Source organism: Ptiloglossa arizonensis, chromosome 6, assembly GCF_051014685.1.
Source record: "Ptiloglossa arizonensis isolate GNS036 chromosome 6, iyPtiAriz1_principal, whole genome shotgun sequence".
Lineage (NCBI taxonomy): Eukaryota > Metazoa > Arthropoda > Insecta > Hymenoptera > Colletidae > Ptiloglossa > Ptiloglossa arizonensis.
In genome coordinates, this window is record NC_135053.1 from 26401631 (window position 1) to 26423356 (window position 21726).

General features: G+C 55.3%; 2 protein-coding genes across 7 annotated transcripts in view; both read left to right on the forward strand.

Moving 5' to 3' along the window:
• Shaker (potassium voltage-gated channel protein Shaker) overlaps nucleotides 1–21726 on the forward strand; it is a 128648-nt gene that overhangs the window by 85164 nt on the left and 21758 nt on the right. The window lies entirely within an intron of this gene.
• Nucleotides 8556–13889, forward strand: LOC143147887 (uncharacterized). The gene is made up of 5 exons (XM_076313582.1): nucleotides 8556–8617; nucleotides 9012–9330; nucleotides 9980–9998; nucleotides 10073–13083; nucleotides 13573–13889. Exons 1-4 carry the CDS (start codon nucleotides 8556–8558, stop codon nucleotides 11056–11058), a joined length of 1386 nt encoding a protein of 461 aa, XP_076169697.1. The 3' UTR covers nucleotides 11059–13083; nucleotides 13573–13889.

Here is a 21726-nt window from a genome sequence, read left to right on the forward strand (position 1 = left end):
AGAGCCGGGGCGGGGTATCGCTCGCGGTACGATTTATTCGGGAAGCTCCTCGTAAACGGCGAGCCGTAAAAGGTTATCGATTCGACCTTGGCTCGTAAAACGGGGCCGTTCGACGGGACAGCCTCGAAACCGTCGAGGACCGTTCGGAAACAACCCCGGCAATTTCTTATCCCGTACCGAGAAACGCAAATCGCCTCAAAGGCCGATTCACCTTTGTCGTCCGAGGCGCCGGGAAACTACCACCGAGGAAGCAATTTCCGTGGCCGCGCGAGACCGCGCGAGACCGCGTATCGCTGCCTCGAATCTCGTCGAACAAAGCCGGAACGAAACGCTTCCTTTGTCCCGTTTCTCGGGAAAACGCTCGTTCGCTGCTCCGATCGAATCGGTGTTTCCTCGATAGCGAGCACCCTCCCCTTTACCGATTCCGCGAGACTTCTCCTCTCCGAACGAGATCCTCCCGAAATTTCGAGGGTACGCGAGAACGAGGATAAGTTTTCCGGACGAAGAAAACCGGTAAAGAGGAGCGACTCCGGTCGAGTGGTCGCGAGGGACGATACCTTTAGCCCCTCGTTCGATTTCGCGCTACACCCCGGAGATCTTGGCGTCGAACGTCGCTCCCTTACCTTTACGGTTCTTTGCGCATCGCGGACCAACCAGGCCGCACTTTCGCGCGAAACTAGGGATCGCGGACATTTTTCCAGAGCCAAGTTTCCCACCGGTTTCGACGTTTCGCCGCGTAACCTTCCAAGTTTCCGTTTAACCTACTTCCGCGGCAACGTCGAACATACGTAACGGCATTAACGTAGCGACGCGCTCGAAACTGTGCTAACACCGATCAATTTTTTCCCGCGGCAAGAATTCCGCGACGGTACTCGATTGGCAAAAATTCAGAACGAACGGGGAACTACCGCACCGTCGAACGATGCCAACTTTACGCGCACCCGGACCGATCCCTTCCGTCTCGTTTTTTATACTCTCGACCCTCGAAAACGGACGTTTCCGCCCTCGAAGGGTGCGTTCGCGATCTTCGAATGGAAATTGATCGCGACGCGACGCCTCGAGTCGCGTCGAGTCGCGTCGAGTCGCGTCGAGTCGCGTCGCGTCGCATCGCGTCGAAAGGAATTATCGATCAGCCCCGTTGTCTTTCCGCATTGTGTTTTGTAGCGTTGGTAACTTGACCTTGAAACGGTTTCCGGCTTGGCGAAAATCGACCCCGATGACTGCTCGACCCGTTTGGCAGGCCTGGCTGCCGAAATATTTTCGGGTCTCTGCACACGGTCGCTGTCGCGCGTGTACGTGAGCGGAGTCGGTTGGCGCAACGGAGTCGATAAGGGTAGCGAGGATCCCGGTGGCTGGCGCCATCTAATAATCTTCGCCGGCGTTATCGTCCCCCGTCGGGAGAGCTCGTCGGGCTATGCAGGGTGCGCTGCTTTTGTTTACGCCAGTGAATTTCAACCCTCCGTCGCTCGGACGGCAGCCACCCTCCCCCCGGTCCCTCGGTTGGCACGTTGCATTTTGCACGAGGGTGGAGATCGCACGCTCGCTCGTTCGCGAGCTCTCCTTCAGTCGCTCGCACGGCTCGATCGCGAACGAGAGAGATATTTCGTAAAATGCTGTTTGAAAGGACCATGTGGATTTGCTGACGGTGCAAGGTGTCGGCCGATCGGAGCGTGGAAGATGGGGTGAGAAAGGACGAGAGTAGATAGAGAACGAACAACGCGCGGCGTGATTCTGTGACAACGTGATTCCACGAGAGGACATTCGTGCGGGATTACCGAGCCGGTGTTACGCGACGCGAGGATCGCTTCTCGGAGGAGTTTATCGAAAATCTACGCCGTGGCCGGTCTCCGCGTTGCGTAACGCCGATTTCCTTTTCGAAACGATCCCGACCGAACGCGAAACCGTGCGTCTGCATGCAAAGAGGCGCGCTATCGCGACTACTCGCCCGAAAGTGCTTCGTTACCGTTTTCTCGCCGTTCGAACCGGGACATCGGTTCGTTATCGCGGAAACGTAAACCTTCTCGTGCGCGATTTCCCTTCCTCGAAGAGGATTCGTTCGTTCGAGTTTGCCCTAGGAATCTATCAACGGTACGAAGGGGTCCGTGGTTCTTCGAGCGGGCCACGCCGCGCGTCGCAGGCCGCACGTTTTACGTCGCACGTCGCGCGCCACGTGTTCGAAAGGGTTCGTTCCTCGCGGCCCGAGAAACTACACCGTCGTTTGCGCGTTCGCGCGTTCGCGCGTTCGAGCACGAGCGGGACCGAGAGCGGGAGCGGGAGCGGGAGCGGGAGCGGGAGCGGTCGTTATTCTTAGCCCCGCTTTCTCCTTTCTTCGCTCGTTTCGCGTGTTTGCGTCCCGCGTTTACGAATCGAAGCGGTTTTCGCGGAAGGTTCCGCGCGTTCTCGTCGACGAGTCATCGCGAGCCGGCTATTCTCAGAGGATGAGAACGAAAACGTACGTTTACGCGCGAAGAACGCGGCACCGCTATAATTAGTGGCCGCCCGGAGCAGGAGGAGGAGAACAGCCTTCCGAGTTCCTCCCGAACGGATTTCGATCGCGGGGGGAGATCACGTGCTCCCGATCCGCGCGATCGGACGGAAAATACATGGAAAGAGAAACCGAGCGAACCTTTTGCGCTCCCTGGAATTTTATCGCGCGATCGGCTCACCGGGTCCAAGTATCGCGAAATTTACTCGCTCGTTGCGAGATCCTCGCCCGAGAACGATCGGTACAGCGGGACGAAAAACGCGCGGATCGAATTCCATCCGAGAGGGGAAACTCTCGAAACCTCGATACCGGGGAAGCGAAAAGATCGGTCCAATTTCCCGGTCTGGAAAGGGTCGAGGATACCACGGTTTCCGCGTTCGCGCGAACGCGTTTCCTCGTCATCGACGGAAACGAACGCGGCGTTGCTTCTAATAACCGCGAGGCGCGAAACTTGCCCGCTCGAGTTCCGAGTCGCTTCGATTTTCCACTCGGTTCTGTCCGGTTCCGAGGCCGGGGTGGCCGCTACCACCGGTACGGAACCGTTCGTCGCGCGAATCGTTCGAACGCGGTCCCGAAACGGGTTCGTCGACGAGAAAGGTGGACGACGTTCGAAGGTTTCCCGGTAACGGTTGATTCGCGGGAGCGTATCGACTCGCGTTACGGCCCTCGTTACCGGCAATTCGTCCGATCAGGGTCATTCCGGACGTTTCATTGATGCCTCTCGCGCTACATTCACGGGGTAACCAGAGTTAACCACTCCCATCGAGGCCATGAGAAGCAGGGAAGCTGACCTAGATAACTATGCCCACGACCCGATTCGCCCCATCTTCACCGAAGCCGGTGAATGGATCCGACATGACGCACACACCGTGCCGCTCTCTCTCTCTCTTTCTCTCTCTCTCTCTCTCTCTCTCTCCGTAGCTCTCTCCTGCTACTCTCCTCCTCCGCTTTATTTCTCTCTCCAACCTCTTTCGATCCGTAACCTTATTTCCTTTACGTAACGGTCAGGACTCACGTAAGAGCATCGAGAACCCCTTACCCTTGCGCGAACCCCGCGCGTCCTTTACGAGCCACAACCTCGCCAATCGTGCGCGCATTACGCTCGTCGCTGTATCCGATGCGAGGCAGCTCCGGAGCTAATTACGCGTGGACAGCTTTGGCGGGTTAACGCGCGAGCGGAGGTTTAGGCCGCTCAGGCTCGAGCGAACGAACCGAGAGAGAGAGAGAGAGAGAGAGAGAGAGAGAGAGAGAGAGAGAAAGAGAGGCCGCGAACGCGTTACGGTAGACCGACGAACGACCAAAAGGGAAATTCGAAAGATCCTTTTTCGAAACCGAAACGATTCTCGATCGAGAACCTCCGTCGAGGTGCGATCGCTTCCGGACGAGAGAAGGAAAGAATCGATCTCTTTCTTCGCGTAACCCGAATCGCGATCGAACCAACGTTCTCCTCCGACGATCGTTCCGACCTTGACGATGCGTTTTCCAACAACCACTGTGTGTAAGTTTATTTTTAGAGTCATTCGCTCGACGGATACCGCAACATCGTAGAAATCGTTGAAACATTTGGCCGTTCGAATTTACGATTGTATATAAAGCCGAGAGTGTTCGAATAGAAGTTTTACTCTCTTTCGATCGTTTTCTCGTAAAATTGAACGAAACTCGATAAAACCGGTGCGCCAAACTCCGCGCGAGCCAATCGTTCGCCGGGCGTCTTTTCGGCTCTTCGAACGCGCTCGCAAATCGTCCGAAAACGCAACAATCCGAAAACGCGAAAACGCGAATCGAGAGGAAAAAAACTGCTCGTGCGTTCGCTCTTTCCGCGAAGAAAGGAAAGGAAGGAACTCGCTAAAGTTTCGCTCGCGAGAGAGCCTCTAGATTTTCAAAATACCGGCCCTCGTATTTTCGAGCGTAATTACCGAATTTCCGTATAGCCGATAATAGAAGCGAGCGTTGCGAGGCATTACGAATACACGCGCGGTGGCCAGTTTCCCCGCGAAGCAATAGGAAACGCTGTCGAATACGTTCGCGAGAGTCAATTCGCGGAGCCAACGCACGATTATCGACAAATGTAATTTGCGAGACGCGGCCAATAATAGATTTCCAATTCGCTCGGTAGGAAGGTTTCCATTAGTCGGCGTACACGAGGTACGCGATCGCAACGTTCGTTCGGCGAATATTTCGAAAGGCGAACTCGGATTCGCAAATTACCGACGCCGGGAAGAAACGGCCGAAACGGACGAGTCGTCCGTGAAAATTCTTCTTCCATCGGACAGCCCTCCTCTCGACTCGAGTGCGTCGCACTCGTCGCTGGAAAGGACTCGAACGGATGGCTGGGCGATGGCCAGCCAAAACCGGAGAGAATCCACTAGAGATCCGCGCGAACAAACTTTTTAACAGGTTGTCGCCTCGCCTCGTCTCTTCTTACTCTCGAGTAGAAGAAGCGGGAAACGATCGCGATCGTCCGATCGGAAGGAAAACGAGACGGAAGCGCGAATCTCTTGTTGCTTCGAACGCGAATCTTCCGGGCGTCGTCCTCCTCGTCGCGAAACGAGCACTCGGCGAGATCAATCGTCGAGAGTATCCACCGGTGCGGGTTCCATTGTCTTCTTTGACGCGGGGTAACGCTTCGTCGCGACGAGTTCGTTAGCTCGGTCCCGAGGCCCTCGAACGGTCTACCTGGTTCGTACAGCGTCCTCGACTCGTACGGAACTTTCCATCGGGAGCCGTTCCTTTGGCTCGAGATTAACGAATACTCCTCGCTAAAGTTTCGAAAAGTTTCGCGGCGTTCGTTACCTTCGTATCGCTTCTGCGATCGATCGATCGATCGATCGATCGAAAACTACCTTGGTTCGACGAAACGATTGGTAAACGTTCCCCGTTTTCGAGAAAAAGAAGAAGAAATACCTCGTCCGCGTTGTTTTCGGTATCGAGTTACCGCGAAGAACGCGTCGAGAAACGTTCGCAGCGGTTCGCGCGAAACACTGCTCGAGATCGAGACGGGCAACGTTCGGCTGGAAAGAGACGGTTTTTTCGAGCAACGACGCGTTTCGCTCGATGAACCTTCCCGCGGATGCGACGGTACCGTTAACCGTTATCGAGGACAATGGGAAACGGTGTCGTCGATAGAAACGACGGTCATCGATCGGCCGAATTATTCCGTCGCCGCGAACAACGAGTCCCGTTCGATCCCGATAGGGAAACTTCCACGGTGTAATTCGAAATAGGGCGGCCGGGCTGCGGATGTGTCGTTGGCTTAGCTCCACGCCGCGTTGCGGATCGTATTTCGGTGGGCCGCGTACACGGATATTTATCGGCGCGTCTTAAATTTCGCGAAATCGCGACATTGAACTCCCCTCGATCGTTCTCCCTCGCAACGATTACCGATCGACTCGAACTTTCTCGCCCTTCCTCGATCGGTGCTACGCGACGCGACGCGACGCGACCACTCTACCGAGGTCCCTTCGATTCGCGATCGATCCAAGACCGAGTGGCCCTTCGGGCGTACTCGCGAAACGCTGATCGATTTGTTCGTGGTTACGCGAAACGCTCGTTTCCGAACGAGGATGCGATGAATCGCCGGGACGCACGCGACATCAAGTTTGCGAAAGTTTCGCGGACGACACCTCGCGATCCACGCTCCCGATCGATTCGAATCGACGTTTACGCGCGGAGCGGATCCGCGAAAGAAACGGTTCGCCACGTTTCGGTTCCCCGCTCCGACCCCGATGGGTGAACCGAATTCCAACGAAACTTTGCCAATTTGTAACAGAGGAGGCCGAAGCTACCGATAAACTTTTCAATTCGGGCGCTCCTCGTTCGAAAGAGTCGGCCGATCGATCGAGTTTCGCGATACTCGTGCCGTTAGAAGATCGTGCGCTACGGAGGACGAATCGAACGATCGCGGAACGCTGCTCGTCGCCAATCGTAAATCGTAAATTGTACGTTTCTCTGGTCGTCCGAACGTCTCGGTTCGCGAAAACGGCCTTCGGTGTCCGTTCCGAGTCGGTCCGTTGACCCAAAGCTCCGCAAAGCGAAGAGTTCCGAGGTACGAGAAACGCTCCTCGGCTGAACAAAAGAAACGAAAACGGTGCGGCTCGACGGGGCGAGAGGAAAGCGGTCCGCGCGAGTCAGTGGTAGAGTCCCGTCTATGGTTCGGCACGCGCTCCCGCAAGACGCACTGACCTTGGCTTCATGGTGGTCGAGCGCGTCGAGCGGTGGGTGGGATCAGCTGACCGGAATACCGTGAAAACCGAAGAAGAGAGAACGCGGAAAAAGCGTGGGACACTTGGAACGAGGGAAGAAGACCAAACGCGAAAGGGACGATCGCTCGAGTACGGAGAGTGGAAGGGGCGAAACGGCCGAAAGGAAAGGGACGACGGAGAAACCGAGGGGAGGCTCGCGATGGAGAGTAGCCGGAGGGGTGGGTTGCTCGCCTCTACGGTGGTAGGGGTTAGAATCGCCGGAGAGAGGGATGTATTGATTGCGCGCCCGGTTGGTGCGACGAGGAGCGTCGAGGAGCGTCGAGGAGCGTCGAGGAGCGTCGAGGGAGGTCGAGGGGCATCGGGGGCCGTCGGGGGGGGGGGGGCGTCGCGGGGCGTCGCGGGGCGTTGCGGGGCGTCGTGGGGCGTCGAGGGGCGTCGTGGGCCGTCGTGGGCCGTCGTGGAGCGTCGCGGGGCGTCGCGGGGTCGTCGAGGGGAGAGGGATACGACGAAGGGAAAGCTGGAGCGGGGAGTTATCGCACAGGTGCGAAAGGCATCCGCGGAGGGGAAGCAACGGGAAGAGGGACGGAGAGATTTGAATTACGGCGGAAGAAACGCGCGCGGAGATAAGGAGCGGCGAAACGGGCGCGCAGGGTGGATAAAAAACCGACGGGGAAAGAAAGAGGGAGCGATGTAACGAAACGGGAGAGATTTACGCGAAGCGAGGGGCGAGGGCCGAGGGATGGAAAGCGGGGGACGGGGGACGGGGGACGGGGAGCGGGGGAATAAAGAAAAAGGAAGAGGCCCGTAACGACCCGGACTACGTAGGATGGAACCGGAAACGCGGGGCGAGAGGCGTTCTACGCGACCGGCGAAAGATTGGAAGTAGCGTAACGGGGGAGGAGGTGGGGAAGATCCGGGAAGAAAACGGGGACGAAATAATTGGACACGGGGAAACATCGGGTGGGTCGGGCTGAGAGAAGAGCGAAAACTGGCTACGCCTTTGGACGTTTCTTTCGATCCGCTCGATCCCGTCCGTTGTTCGAAATCGGCGAGCGCGGGCCGCGATGGAGCGAATATCGAAGGTGTGGTCGCAAAATCGGCTCTCTCCCGGCTCGCGACGCACCCTTCGACCACGATTCTCAATTTCCTGCGTCGAGCAGAGGAGGAGCAAACTCGCGTTCGCGAGCCGCGTCATTCAGCTTTCCGGCGCGGCGGTGCACGCGACGAAGAACTGCGCGGAAAGACAGAGAAAGAGAAAGTGAGATCAATGCCGTTACACTGCAATGCTGCCACATGCTATTCCGTTTCCTTCCGTCCCGGCCCCGAGCGCGACGAGAACTTTCACGGAGGGTACGTCCCGTCGCGCCGCGTCGCGATCTAGGTCGCCGGCAACGACGACCGTATCGTGGAAGACACGAACGAGGAGGAACGGGCAGCTCCGCGATCGAGAACCCCCTTCTCGATCAATGGGACACCGGCATTGATTTCTTCCCGTTTCGCCCCGACCGGCTGCACGCCTTTTTTTCCTGTTCGATGAATGAGAGCCAGCCTCGGAACTCGTTACGAGGGAACGCCGGCTTGGAAAAACCGTTTGCGGGGATTAATTAAGCGTCGCCGATCGTTAGGCCGAATTAGCGTTGTTTCCGTAACGATTATCGATCGAGAAGCGTCCACCGATGGAAAGGGTTTACCCAAAGGCATCGACGGAGTCTCCAGTTGGAAAGTTTCCGCTCGATTCGGTTTCTCTCGCTTTGGGCGATAATCTCGCGCGGTTGTTTTCGCTCGTTCGCCTCGAGCGATTCTCGAGTCGAGCTCGCCTCTGCTGCTGGGGGAAGCGTGTTTCCGCAGCTATCCGTTGTCCGTCGGCGATGCAAAGAGGTGTACAGGACGTTGCTAAATTCAGCGGTCAACCGGGACCTTCGTCGGTCCGGTCAGGACCGTCGAGGAGAAACGGATCGCCCGGCGACGAGGACGCGGGTTTGGCTCGCGCGTTATTTTTACTCCTGCGCGGAGCACGTGGCGTTCACGGGACCATTCGTCGCGAAACGCTGGGAAAAAACCGAGTCGGAGATTACGGATAAATTCCACGATACGGTTCGAAACGATTCGAAACGATTCGAAACGATTCGAAACGATTCGAAACGACGGGGTTACGCGCGTCGATTGCTTTCCGTCCCCGGTCGCTCCCCTCTCGTCGTTCTCCTCGCGACCGTCGAAAAGCAAAAGTATCGATCCGATCGTTCGTCTCGGAGCAACCGCGCGAATCCTAGGTTCGCGCGACATTCGAATTCGGTCCTACCAACTACGACCCGAACTCTCCGAAGATTCTACGGTCTCCCTGCTTTTTCCAAGTTTCCGGACGATCGTAACGCGAATCCTCGGACGGGAACGCCTCGCGAAAAGCGTCGGTTATCGATACCGCGCGACGCTACTTTCAACCGACGCGACGCGACGCGACGCGACGCGTCGTGGCACGAGGGAAATACAGACTGCGAGGCGGGCAACGCGCGCGTACCCGAGGCACGTGAATACGCAGCGCCTATGCCTCCTGCTCGTTACCGGGTAACGCGAACCGCGAAATATCCCACGGATCGACCTTACCAACGTTATCCGATGTCGCTACGGCGATACCTACTTCGTCTTGTAAATCGACGCGACCCGTACACTCGAACCGCTGGGAAATAAGCGACCGTGTGTGCGTGGCTGCGCGCGCGCGCGCGCCAGAAAGAGAAAGAGAGAGAGAGAGAAGAGAGAGAGAGAGAGAGAGAGAGAGAGAGAGAGAGAGAGAGAGAGAGAGAGAGAGAGAGAGAGAGAGAGAGAGAGAGAGAGAGAGAGAGAGATCCGTCTTCTCTGTTCGATTTATTTACTCGCGGAAAGATCGCCAACGGTATCGCATCGAGCAACGATCGAGAACGAGTCGCGACGTAACTCGAGAAGCAACGGATACGGGAGGATTACGACGAGCGAAACGAACGAGTTCGATGACGGGGAAAAGTACGCGAGAGCTACCGGAGGCTTTTGAAATCTTGCTCGCGACGATCGACGAAACCGAGTAGTCGTCTCGAGACGGTATCGATAACGTAACGCGAACGAATCGCAAAAGTCGTACCGAGGTCGCGTGCATTATTAATAGGTGTCGGCGTACGCGATCAAGCGTGCGAGAAACGTCGAGCGTTCGTGACATTTGGCAATACTTAGAGCGGGCCTATTGTCTTTGCGACGTATCTTCGGCGAGTCCGAATCCGATCGCAACAACGTGGCGTGCTGGTCTCGCCGTGGATAATAATTTCAGGTCGTCGGCACACCGTCGGGTAACCGCGTTATGAAAAACGTTCGCCAGGTCGTCTATAAATACGGACCGCCTAATTATTTCCTTTCGGACGAGCGACGATAAGAAGACGCGCGGCGAAGCGAATCTTCTTTCCCCTTTTCCCCTTTACCCTTGTACCAGAGTTCCAATTCTTCGTCGCGTCTCGATGCTCCTCGCGTACGATTCGGCACGGTCCGCGCAAACTTTCGGTCTCCGCAGTCGCGTACGAGACGGACGCGACCGAAACCGCGAGATCACTCTCGAGAACCTACGGAACCTACCGTGATTCCTATTCCGGTGCAACGCTCGTACCTGCCGACGATACGGCTTCGTATTTTATCGACGTTCGAATCGAAGATCCGCTCGTCGAAACGAACGAAAAGGAACCGCCGGCCGTCAAGGTTTTTTACGTCGAGCGAGCTGCCAAGAAAACGTTTCAAAGTTTCGATGCTCGATCCTCGATACCTCGATACCTCGATACCTCGATACCTCGAAAGTCGCGCGGTCGCCGAGCGAATAAAAATTTCCGGTCGAAAAAGACTACAAGGAGGTTCGGGCGTCGCTACTCGAACGAGCGTGCCTCGCCCCGAACCCTCGCAACTATTATCGATCTACGGACCGACCGACCGAGTTCCCCCGTGAGAAATTGCGATCGCAGCCGAACCGAGGAGAAAATCCCTCGGAAAACTGAGCGGTGCAAAGGGAAAAAACTCGAGCTGCGAGAAAAGAAAGGGAACGACGCGGTGGAACCGAGTCGGCAGGAATGCGCGCGCGTCTCGAAGGAACAAATGGCGCATGGCCGACCAACGGATACGAAATTTCGCGAGGATTCGACCTCGCGGGTGCCCCGCGACCGATTTATCGTCCTCGCCGTGGAGCCCCGTCCCGACAACTTTTCGCCGAACCGTCGACCCACTCTCGTCCTCGATCGCGACCACCGGTCTGCCTTATCCGCAGAGGGGGGAGGAGCGAGGGCTTGCGAAGCGACCAAGAGGCCAGGAGGGTGCACCTCGTTGCCCGGCACAATTACGCAACAACCATTGATCTACTCGCGCCGATAGTCGAAACCTCGTGCTCGCCAACGACGTCGAATCGAATCGGATCGAGTCGGATCGAGTCCTCTCTCTCCCGAGACCGAACGATCGCGCGAACCATGGGGATGCTCGACGTCGATCGAGCCGGCATCGCCAAAGACGACCGATCGCTCGACTCGCTCCGAGCCAGCCGCTACTTCGATGCGTTCCTCCGTCCTCCGTTCTCCGTTCTCCGTTCTCCGTTCGACGCTAATCGAGCGTTTCCTCTTACCACGCGCTCCGGACGATCTACTCGAGCCGAGACGCGTTCAACCGGCGGAAGCGGTAATTCGCGCGCGGACCTCTTCCTTTCGTAGACCGCGTCGACCGAAAACGGCTACAGAACGAAGGGAGGGAAAACTTTGCTCGCACCGCGCAGAAATCGAGTCCGATTCCCAATTTCCTGTGTCGCGGAGAACAGAGGGAGAAGGAACGCGTACGACGGACGATCCCGGAATTCGCGAAACGAAGCAAACGGGAAGATAACCGGAGAGAAAGAGGGAACAAACTTGGCCGCCGAGAGCGGCGAGGTGCCGCCGCAACGGAGAGCGGTCCGACAGGTGAAACACGGAGAGCGCAGCTTTGTAAACTCGGACGAAGACGAAGAAGAAGAAGAGGAAACAGAACGGATACAGGAAGAAGGAGAACGAGCGAGACTGGAAGAGAAAGCAGCAGTAACGAACAAGGATGCTTCGTTGCGAGACACCGTCTTCTCTAGTCGCGATATTTCTTTCTCCGGTTTAGTTGCCAGCAACGACGCGATCTCCTCTCTGCCACCACTACGGGCCGGCCGCGCGCCACACGCCCGCACGCCCGCACGCCCGCACGCCCGCACGCCCGCGCATCCGCACGCCAGCACGTCCGCACGCCCGCTTGCCCGCCAGCAGCGGCGCGACCACCGCCACCGCCACCGCCGCCACCGCCGCCGCCGCCACCGCCGCCACCGCCACCACCGCCACCACCGTCACCGCTGCTGCTCCCGCCGCCAACGCCGCCACCGCCACCGCCACCGCCACCGCCACCTCTCCACCTCTCCACCTCCACCGGTGCTATCTTCCACCGTAGCCTCCACCGGCGCTCTCGTGAGAGAGATAGAAAGAACGAGAGAGAGAGAGAAAGAGAGAGAGAGAGAGAGAGAGAGAGAGTCTGCGAGAGCGCGCGCGGTACGTAGATCGACGGTAGCTTCCTCAGACGAGTTCTCGTCGGCGTGGCGCATAGGTGGCACGGAAAACTATTCCGTCGGCTGGTCCGTGATCCTCGTGGTCGGGTGTGAGGCGCGCGTGCGAGCGAGACCGAGAGCGACACGGAGCAGGCGCGGCGAGACGAGACCGAGCCGAGTGGATAGATACGCGCCCCGTCGACCGTCGACGAGCGGACGGTCGGACGGACCAACAAACGAACGGACGGACCTACGAACAAACGGACAGGCCGGCGGGCGGGCGGGCGGACGGACGGACGGACGGACGAACGGACGGACGGACGAACGGACGGACGGACGGACGGACGACCGGACGAACAAACGAACGAACGAACGAACGAACGAACGAACGAACGACACCAACCAACCAACCAACCAAGGAGAGGGACGAAAACCAAAAACTCGGGGAAAGATCGCCGAGTGTGGTGTCAGTGCGTATCCGAGCAGTGCGTTCAGATGATAGATGTCTCCCGGTGGAGGCGCTTCAGTCGGCCGGCCGCGATCCATTTGATCGAGATTTTCCGCGCCGCTGCGGCGAGGGGACGCGTGCCGCGGCTTCCGTCCCGTATTCGAAGGCGTTGTCGTTCCGAACGACTCGGTGGTATCGTTCGGCTGGCCGCGACTACGCGTCGAACGAACGGTCATCGATGGCTCGTGCGCCGCGGCTGCCACGGTGTTCTTCGGCCCGTTTCTCGGCTCTCGTTTCCTCGTTCGTCGTGGTTCCGCTCGCTCCTGTCGCCGACCGACAACGTCAGTGATCGGAAGTGAACGATGCGCCAGAGTGACGGAACGCACCGCGTCAGTTAACGGTTCCTGTACGTTCTCCTGCTCGCTCGCCTCCACCCCTTAGCCCTCACCCGGTATTACGATATCTCTCCCGTTTCTTTCGATTTTTTCTTTCATTTTTTCTTTCTTCCTCCGGACGCTCTTTCCGGATCGGAAGCTCCGACGAAGAGATTCGCAAACGGACGCGAAACGATACGGGGAACGTGGCGTGCGAGATAAGAGAGGAAGAAACGAGCGTGCGTGGAGCGTAGAAGGAGGGTGAGAGACGATACGGTGTGTGCGTCAGTGCGAGAGTCAGAGAGAGAAAGAGAGAGAGAAAGAGAGAGAAAGGGAGAGAAAGGGAGAGAAAGAGAGGGAGAAAAAGACGAACGAACGAAGAGTAGAAGGTGTAAACGTTCGAGTCCCGTACAGGGACGAAAATGAGGAGCGATAGTGGGAGGAAACGGAGGGGGGCAGGGTTCGGGGGCAAGGGGGGCGGAACAGAGAGAAGCTAGAGAGCGACGAAAAGAGATTTCCAGAGGGGTGGGTTGCGAAAGAAGCAGGAGAGAGGCAGAAAAGGAGAGAGCAGCCATTTTGATAGGTGGCTGTGCGTCGAGCGCCGCTGCCGCGCTACTGACTGCGCTGCTGGTGCTGCCTCTTGGCGTCGCTGATCGTCGGTGTTCACCGCCGCGTCACAGTGATCGTTTTTGGTAGTGCTCGTGCCAGTTACTCGTGGTGGATCGGTCCTGCGTCGGTGTCCGTTGGTGTTGTTGGTGCGACAGAGCGAACCACTGGACAGAGAGCGACGAGTAAAGAGGAGAATAAAGGGGGTGGGAGAAGAGGAAAGGAAAAAAGACGAGAGAGAAGGACGCGAGAGGAGACGAGAACTCGGAGCACCGAACGACGCACGGTACACGGGGTTGGGTGTTCGGTGGGTGGCAGAGAGGAGAAGGAGGAGGAGGAGGAGTTGCTGGAGGAGGAGAAGGAGGAGGAAGAGAAGAGAAGAGAAGAGAAGAGAAGGGGGAGGGGAGCGGGAACGGGAGCGGTAGCGGGAGCGGGAGCGGGAGGAGGGGGAGGAGGACCGAGAAAAGAGAAGAGAGCGGAAAAAGGAGGTGGAGAAGGAGAAGGAGGAGCATAGAGACAAGAGACGGAGAAGGAGTGCTGTGGCGAGGAGCGGAGAGGAAGCATCGTCGGGTGCGTGTTCTGCGGGGGTGCACCGCTCTCCGGGGGCATGGGGCTCGGGAGGGGGATTCGCCCCCTCTCGTAACCGCCGCGAAGCGCCAAGATTTCCCGCACCGAGTTCATCGAGAAATGGGGGCTGACCCCTGTCCTCAAACCGAGGCAGGACCTACGCCCCCACCGGAATGGTGCGGAGGAACACGGCGACACGAGGTACGGACCTACTACTAAACCATCCACGTCTCTCGTTCTCTATCTTTTCGATCGGTCAATCGTACGAGGTTACCTTTTGCATGCGAACCTGCGTTACGCTCGACGGAGCACCTCTCTTGTACGTCTTTGTACCGTATACTTTGTACCACTACTGTCATCCGTTACTACTACTACTACTACCACTACTACTACTACTACCACTACTACTACTACCACTACTACTACTACTACCACCACTACTACTACTACCACTACTACTACTACCACTAATACTAGTACCACTAATACTACTACCATTACCACTACCACTACCACTACCACTACCAACTACTACAACCACTACTACCACTACTACTATTACTACTACTACTACCACTACCACTACTACTACTACTACTACTACTACTACTACTACTACTACTACTACTACTACTACTACTACTACTACTACTACTACTACTACTACTACTACTACTACTACTACTACTACTACTACTACTACTACTACTACTACTACTACTATTGCCTCGACCGGACGACCGTCCGGTACCGTGGACGCATCTTTTAACCCCGATCTAGCGTAGTGGAGTTTTAGATCGACACGAAATCTCGATGTTGTACGTGATCTCTTTCAGTTGTTACGCCTCGCGTAGCCTCTTAGCGTTAGCTCACAGAATTTAGTCCGCAGCCGCTGTATTAGAGACTTTTTAACCAGATCGTTCCAATGTACGTAGATGGGAATGCGTAGATTAGGATATAGACGTTGTTCGACGCAAGTCACTTTTCTCGATTCCTTGCGTTTAGCGACTGGAACGGTCGCGTTCTTGGATCCGAGGAACTCCGTACCGCGTCTCTCTCACGTGGATCCAAGAATAGGAACGCGTAGTCGCGAAATAATAAGAGTCGAGGATCGCCGCGCGATATCTCGATTTCGGAAATTCGCGGCGATCTTCGACGTCTCTCGAGACGCCGCGCGAGTACCGGCACCTGAACGCGTTTACGACTTTGACCGAGTACACCGATACCCGAGGACCGTCGTCTCTACGGCATTACCGCAATGAAAGAAAACCGCGAAGGAGCCGCGCGGGAACGTTTTCTTCGCGAGCCTCGCGCGTTTCACCGTACGGCGAACGAGGACGACGCAGGGGAGCCGAATAAATGGCCAGCGATCCAAAAGAGTAACAAGCGCGACACAATTTCGTACCCGCCGATTCCCACGGACCGGCTTTCCGCTCCGCGTCGGAATCTCTCCATTCCGATAGCTGCTCTTTCGTTCTCAAGAATCGTACTCGTTTCGGAATCTTCCTCCATCGGGTCGAAATAGCGAACGTTTCGATCGCACAGTTTCCCGATAACTTTCCCGTCTATCCATCTTCGAGATATTCGCGACTCTGTATTCGCGTTGCGCGAAGCTACGAACCTTCGAATTTTCTTAAATTCGTATCGCAAAGTACTAGCTCGAAATTCGGTCGACGAGCGTGTCGCCAACGAGCGATAAATTTCGTTGGTTAAAAGTTATTTCGTAAATGTTAGTTTTCCACGCAGCTCGCGATACGCTCGATCCCGTCGCTGGACGACGCGTCTCGGTTCTTCTTCCGGCTGTGCAATCAGCTCGGTGTCTAGAGTCAAGGGGGACGCGCGCCCCAGCAATTACGCTAATAGTCGTGCCGCGGACGATCGAGTCTCGCTAAGCTCGAGGAGCTCTAAAAATAGGTAGTCATTCCTGACCGTGGTCTACTCCATGGAAAGCATTCGTCTCGTCTCGTCTCGTCTCGTCTCGTCTCGTCTCGTCTCGTATCGCGGTCCAAGCGCACGCGATAACGCGTTCCGCGATTCCTCGTTTCTCGCGTTCCGTTCTTGCTCAGCGACGATGTCGCGATATTTCACCGACTCGAGTGGAATTTGAATCGCGAACGAGCAACATCCTTGCCCGAATTTTCCGTTAGCGAAGCATCCCGAGACGAGCGTTCCGAGCAAACCTTCCGTGTCTTTTCCGGAACGATCGATCGCGACTCGATACCGACCAGGAATATCTTCCGTCCATGGTTTCGGTGGCTCGTCCAATTACCGCGTAGTTGTCCGCATAAATATTTATGGACGTAATACGCGGAGCGGAACCGTGTACAACGAACAACGAATCGGTGGACGGGTCAGGATGTACAAGTGGCGACGCAATTTCGTGAAATAAATTCACGAGCGTAGTCGCGTTCGAGATCGTATCCGTGTCGTTGCGCGTAAATACAGGGTGTCTAAGAATAGAGACTCCGATACTTTGGCAGGAGATAGTTTAGTCTCGATTTGCCGATACTTCCGACGGCCTGGGAATTCAAGAACAGGTACCGTACACGGAGAACCTTTGCGAAGCGTCGTTGCGCTCTTTCGACGAGGAAATTACGAAAACGATACTTACCCCGTAGCGACGAGGCGAGTAAACGAAACGAACGGTTAACCGTGCTCGAAATACTTATACGCGAGAAAAACGCATTCGACGCGTCGAAAGCCCTGCGATCTACACGATAGATCGGATCCCAGAAATCCTGGATACGAGCGATGCGCCAAATTCGATCGATCCGATAAGAAATATATTTTCGACCGCTCCGTGTATTTCGAAATTGTGTACACTTTTTCGAAACGGTGTATCGCGAAACGCACTGTACGGAAGAAGATTGCGCGTCATCGTTACGAATACGAAATTTTTTCGTGGAAAAACTAAAGCAACGAACGAACCAACGAACGCGCAACGAGGAGATCAACGGAATACCAGTTTGCGTAATTGCCTAAACCGCGAGAAGAAACGGTTTTTCGTTTTTTACACGAACGAATGGAACGGATCTAACGGGATTACGCGCCGTCGAGATTTTCGAAAGTAGCGGGACGAGTTCAATCGATTCGTGTTTTTCCAGCGAGTAGAAAACGATTCCGTCTTTCGCGCTCGATGGGCCGATGAATTTCTTTGCGTTTCGCTCGTTTGCTCGAGTACTCGAAAAATACGAGGCGACGGGACGGTCGAGTATCGAAATAAAATCGTTTTCGACCTACTTCGTTAAAGCTCGGCGCTTCGATGGAATAATTAATGGTACAACTTTTCCGCTCAATGGCCTCGGGCCAAACGATTCGAGTACCTTTCGTGGCTGAAACAAATCGAGCCGATTCGTTGCCAAATTTACGAAGTAACTCCGTCGCGAACTGTAGCGCGATTCGTTCTATCCGAACGGTAAAACACGAAAGACCGAATACGATGTAGAATACGCCAGGAGTCCGCGAACACGGTTGGATCGTTCGCGAGGTTATTTCGTTCGTACGCCTTTCTACCGTTTCTCGCTGTTCGGTCGTATCATTGTTTTCCTTCGAATTCTCCGTTACGCGCACTACCTCGACGATACGTTGCACGCGATATTTCGAATGGGCAAATATTTGCAGAGTACACCGACAAAACTTTTCATCGACTCGCTCGAATACGTGAGAAATCTCCGGCTCGAAAGAAAAAGGCGGAGACGTTCGGTGGGCCGAACCGCGTCGGCCGAAGCAATTGCACGGCTCGAACACCCCGAACCCGCTACCGTAAATGTCTCGACCGAGTCGGATACCACGCGATATAAAAAATCTCGTGGACCGCGTATACGCGAAGCCGTACGAAATGACCTGATATCGTTATCATCGTGGCGAACGAAACGAAGCGGAACGGGTGCAGAGGTCCACTTACCCAAACGAGGTCCGTGCCGCGAACCGAGAGAAAGGAAAAACTATGAGTAGCGTTGGTTTATTTCAAAGAGGGCCGGAGCGTCGCGAGAGCATCGACGCGAAATGCACGCGCAACGACAACGACGGCAACGGCAACGAGAACGACGACGACGACGACGACGGCGACGGCGACAACAACGGCGACGGCGACGCTTCGCGGCAAGTGGTCGGGGATGGAGATTCTCGCCTGGTCGAGTGACGGTTTTTTCTCTTTGCACTCGCTTCTCGCGTGGGCGTGCTCGCTCGCTCGCTCGCTCGCTCCTTCAGAAATGCGCGTATGCGTGCGTGCGTGCGGATACGTTCGCGCGTGCACTCGTAACCGACCGTTTCGAAACTTCTGTACCGCGGCACAGCTAACGCGAGACTCCAGTTTCCGCGGAACGTACGACCGACGAAGTAATTGGAACGAGTTTTAGGGCTTGCAGGTGGTCGAGGGCTGCTAACGTGGGTACCAACTTTATTACGGGATTTGTCTCTGCGCAAATGCCGCGCGAAACGGTTCGCTAACCGCTAAAGAAAATTCGGCGTACGATCGCAAATTATCGAAGAAAAATTCCAACGATAACGATACCTACTTTCGAACATCGAGTTTTCGTACTCGTTGCGCGCTGGAATCGCGTTTCGCAACTTACCGCGCTTTCGTTTTCAAAAGTTTCGAGGTCGTCTCGGTTCGACGACGTTTAAAATCGAAAGCTTTCGTCCGATCGAGGCGACTCGCCACGACCGTGAATTCCAGCCTTTCGTTCGAATACGAATCGCTCGTGAAGAAACGTGACAAGTTTTTTCGGGATTCAACCGGGACGAGCCGCGTTATCGAGGAGACCCGGCCTTTGTCGAAAAGCGGGGCATCCGATGGACGAACGTTAACGTCGCGATGTCGCGTGCGAATCCATTCGGGGTAATGATTCGAAACGAAACGCGTCCGGAAATTTAAATATTGCGCATGCAAAATCCGTTCGCGTCCGTGTCCGCGGATCGATGGTCCGCGCTCGTTCGTTTCGTGCAACCGTTCCGCTGCCTCGTGAACTTCGTTATAATTCACAATTATTCGACGTTCCCCCATTTCGCTTTTAACGAAACAGTCGTTTGTACCGAGACTCTCTTTGATTCCGCCTCCCCTGCGTTTCCCGACTCCGGTACTACCGACTGCAACGATTCAAGGAGCACCCGGTATTCCTTTCTCTCGTCGTTCGAATGGAAGGAAAAAATGAGAGGAGAAATTAAACGGGATTCGGTTCGTCGTAAACGGAACGTTTCCAGCTTTGAACGTGGATTCGTAAAAGCGACACCTTTCACGGTAGATAGAGCCGAAAGAGGTTGAAAATAAATTTCCCATCGATGGAAAGGTATGTACGCGGATCGTAGGATCGACGCGAGTGCTCGTTACGCGATGAAATCTAACGTTCGAGGAAACGGCCCGCGATTCGACCGGAGGAAATACAGAGATACGATCCAACGGGCGAGTTACGCACGAGTACCTTGCGGAATCGTTGGTTACGAGCGAACGGAACTTTCGCGAGCTCGAATCGTTGGAATTTTCATGGTAGTTCGTGGAACGAGTATCGCGTTATTCGCTAGAATCGAAGCGAAGCGAAACTCCCGTCGAGTGTCGGAATCTCCAACGAAGCGAGGCGTCGCGTGCAAGTCCTCGCGACGTGCAAAAAATTTGCAACATCGAAGTTTTTCGCCGGTCTCTTCGGAGCCACTCGATGCGACGAACGAGTGCCGTCGACGGAAACAGCATCACGGGGTAAGGCTCCTTCTCGGCTTCTCGAGCTCTCGAGCTCGAACTCGTCTGAATTAATGACGAACCGGGCTGACAGAGTCCGCCCCCGATGGCCGCAGCTGCTCCTCGAGAACCCAGGGGTCTTGGAGCCTCTACCGAGCCGTCGTTAGGATCTCGACGTTCTCGTCCAGCAGGGACAGACCGCGCCTCGGGGATGCATGCAGCGTCAGCTTCCTCTCGCCTTCGTGTCGCTGATCTCTCCTAATGTGGGTCAACTCTGTACTGGATTATGCCAGAGCGCGAATGCACGCGCACGATTTCCAAAACGAGGTCTCGAGGGTGCTGGTGGAACACCGCGGAAAGGACGGATGGTCCTTCTTCCGCGCTGCGAGCTCGAAATTTTTCCGCGGTAAAGGAACCTTATCGAGAATTCTTTCCTCCGAACCGAGCCTTCCAAGAAAAACTAACTTTTATCGTCTTCGATCGTCGCGGCGACTTTACCGCACCCCTCTGACGAAAACGATCGAATCGATTTTTACCAGAGAATCCCAACGATTCGAATAAACGCCCTCAGAGCTCGTAAGCTACCGAAAGCTCCGTCGCTTTTTTCGATATTATCCATCTTTCTTCCTTTCGTGCCACCGTATTACGTTTATCTAATGAAAACGGATTGCACCGTCTGCTCGTCGTTCTCAATCTGTAACGTCCGCAATTGCGAACACTCGGAAACAAAGGTCGTTCGTTCGCGTCAGCCTCGAACTCCGCGATCGATTTAACACGCGCGAAGGGTTGAAATTTCTGCCGGAATCGCTCTCTCTCTCTCTCTCTCTCTCTCTCTGTTTTTCGAGAACAGGCTCCAACGTCTTCCGTGACATCCCCCTTTAAGTACGCAACCGTAGCAACGAAAGCGCGCACGGGTACTCGAATATTTTAATATCGAGGACGCGTGTATTCTATTTTTGCACGACACGTTGAAGTTGCTGTTTACCGGGTAATGAATAAGCGAAGAAGACTGCTTTCGAGCTACACCTATTCGTTCGGCTTGTCGGTGCAACGTATTATCGCTCGCGAATGCCATCGATTCGTTAATCGTTTGTTCTCGTATTTTTTCTCGGTGCACGTCTTTCGCCATTCTACTTTCTCCAAGCGTAACGCAGATTCTTTAATGGGAACGCGAATCGTGACTCGTGCACTGCGGCTCGTTAACTCTTTCCGACCCGAAAGATAACGAACGTTCGTAGGCGTTAGTCGTTTGGAACAACGGACTCGAGGGAAAGAAATCCGTCGACAATTCGGCTAGCTCGATTCGTTGGGACGATGTCGCGTTAAACGAGAGATCCGAGTTAAACTTCTCTCTCTCTCTCTCTCTCTCTCCCTCTCTCTCTTGCTCGTTCTCACTTTACCCATCTTTCTTAACGCGAAACTTTTAATCCTTTGTTAAAATTCTACCGGAAACTTGGCGCGGTATCGAACCTATCGAATACGTTTAACAAAGTCAAAAGTTTGTTCGCATTTCGCGCCTTCGAATTCGGTGATGTTAGAACAGTTAGCCGAGTTTGAAAATCGTACTGGTTCTGGAAAGCAAAAGCAAAATGAAAATTATAATTGCTCTCTTCGAGGGAGAGAACGCCGCCGAAGATACGTGTACACAGCCTCGATTCGGAGTCGCGGATTCGCGATGCGTCGATCGATAATGCCGAGCAACAAGGAACCCCGAATCCTCCGAAACCTAATTTTGCCAAAACGGAAGAGTGTACAAATTTGAAAAGTTAGGAACAAGGAAAAAGTCATGACTACGTTATCGTGGACCCAGTCCGTATTGCAAACCTTGGCA

Excerpts from the sequence above, each read along its gene's own strand:
- LOC143147887 (XM_076313582.1), top strand. The coding sequence starts at position 8,556 with ATGCAAAGAGGTGTACAGGACGTTGCTAAATTCAGCGGTCAACCGGGA. Across the intron at positions 8,618-9,011 it reads CCGGGACCTTCGTCGGTCCG|ATTCTACGGTCTCCCTGCTT; the intron begins GTCAGGACCGTC and ends AACTCTCCGAAG.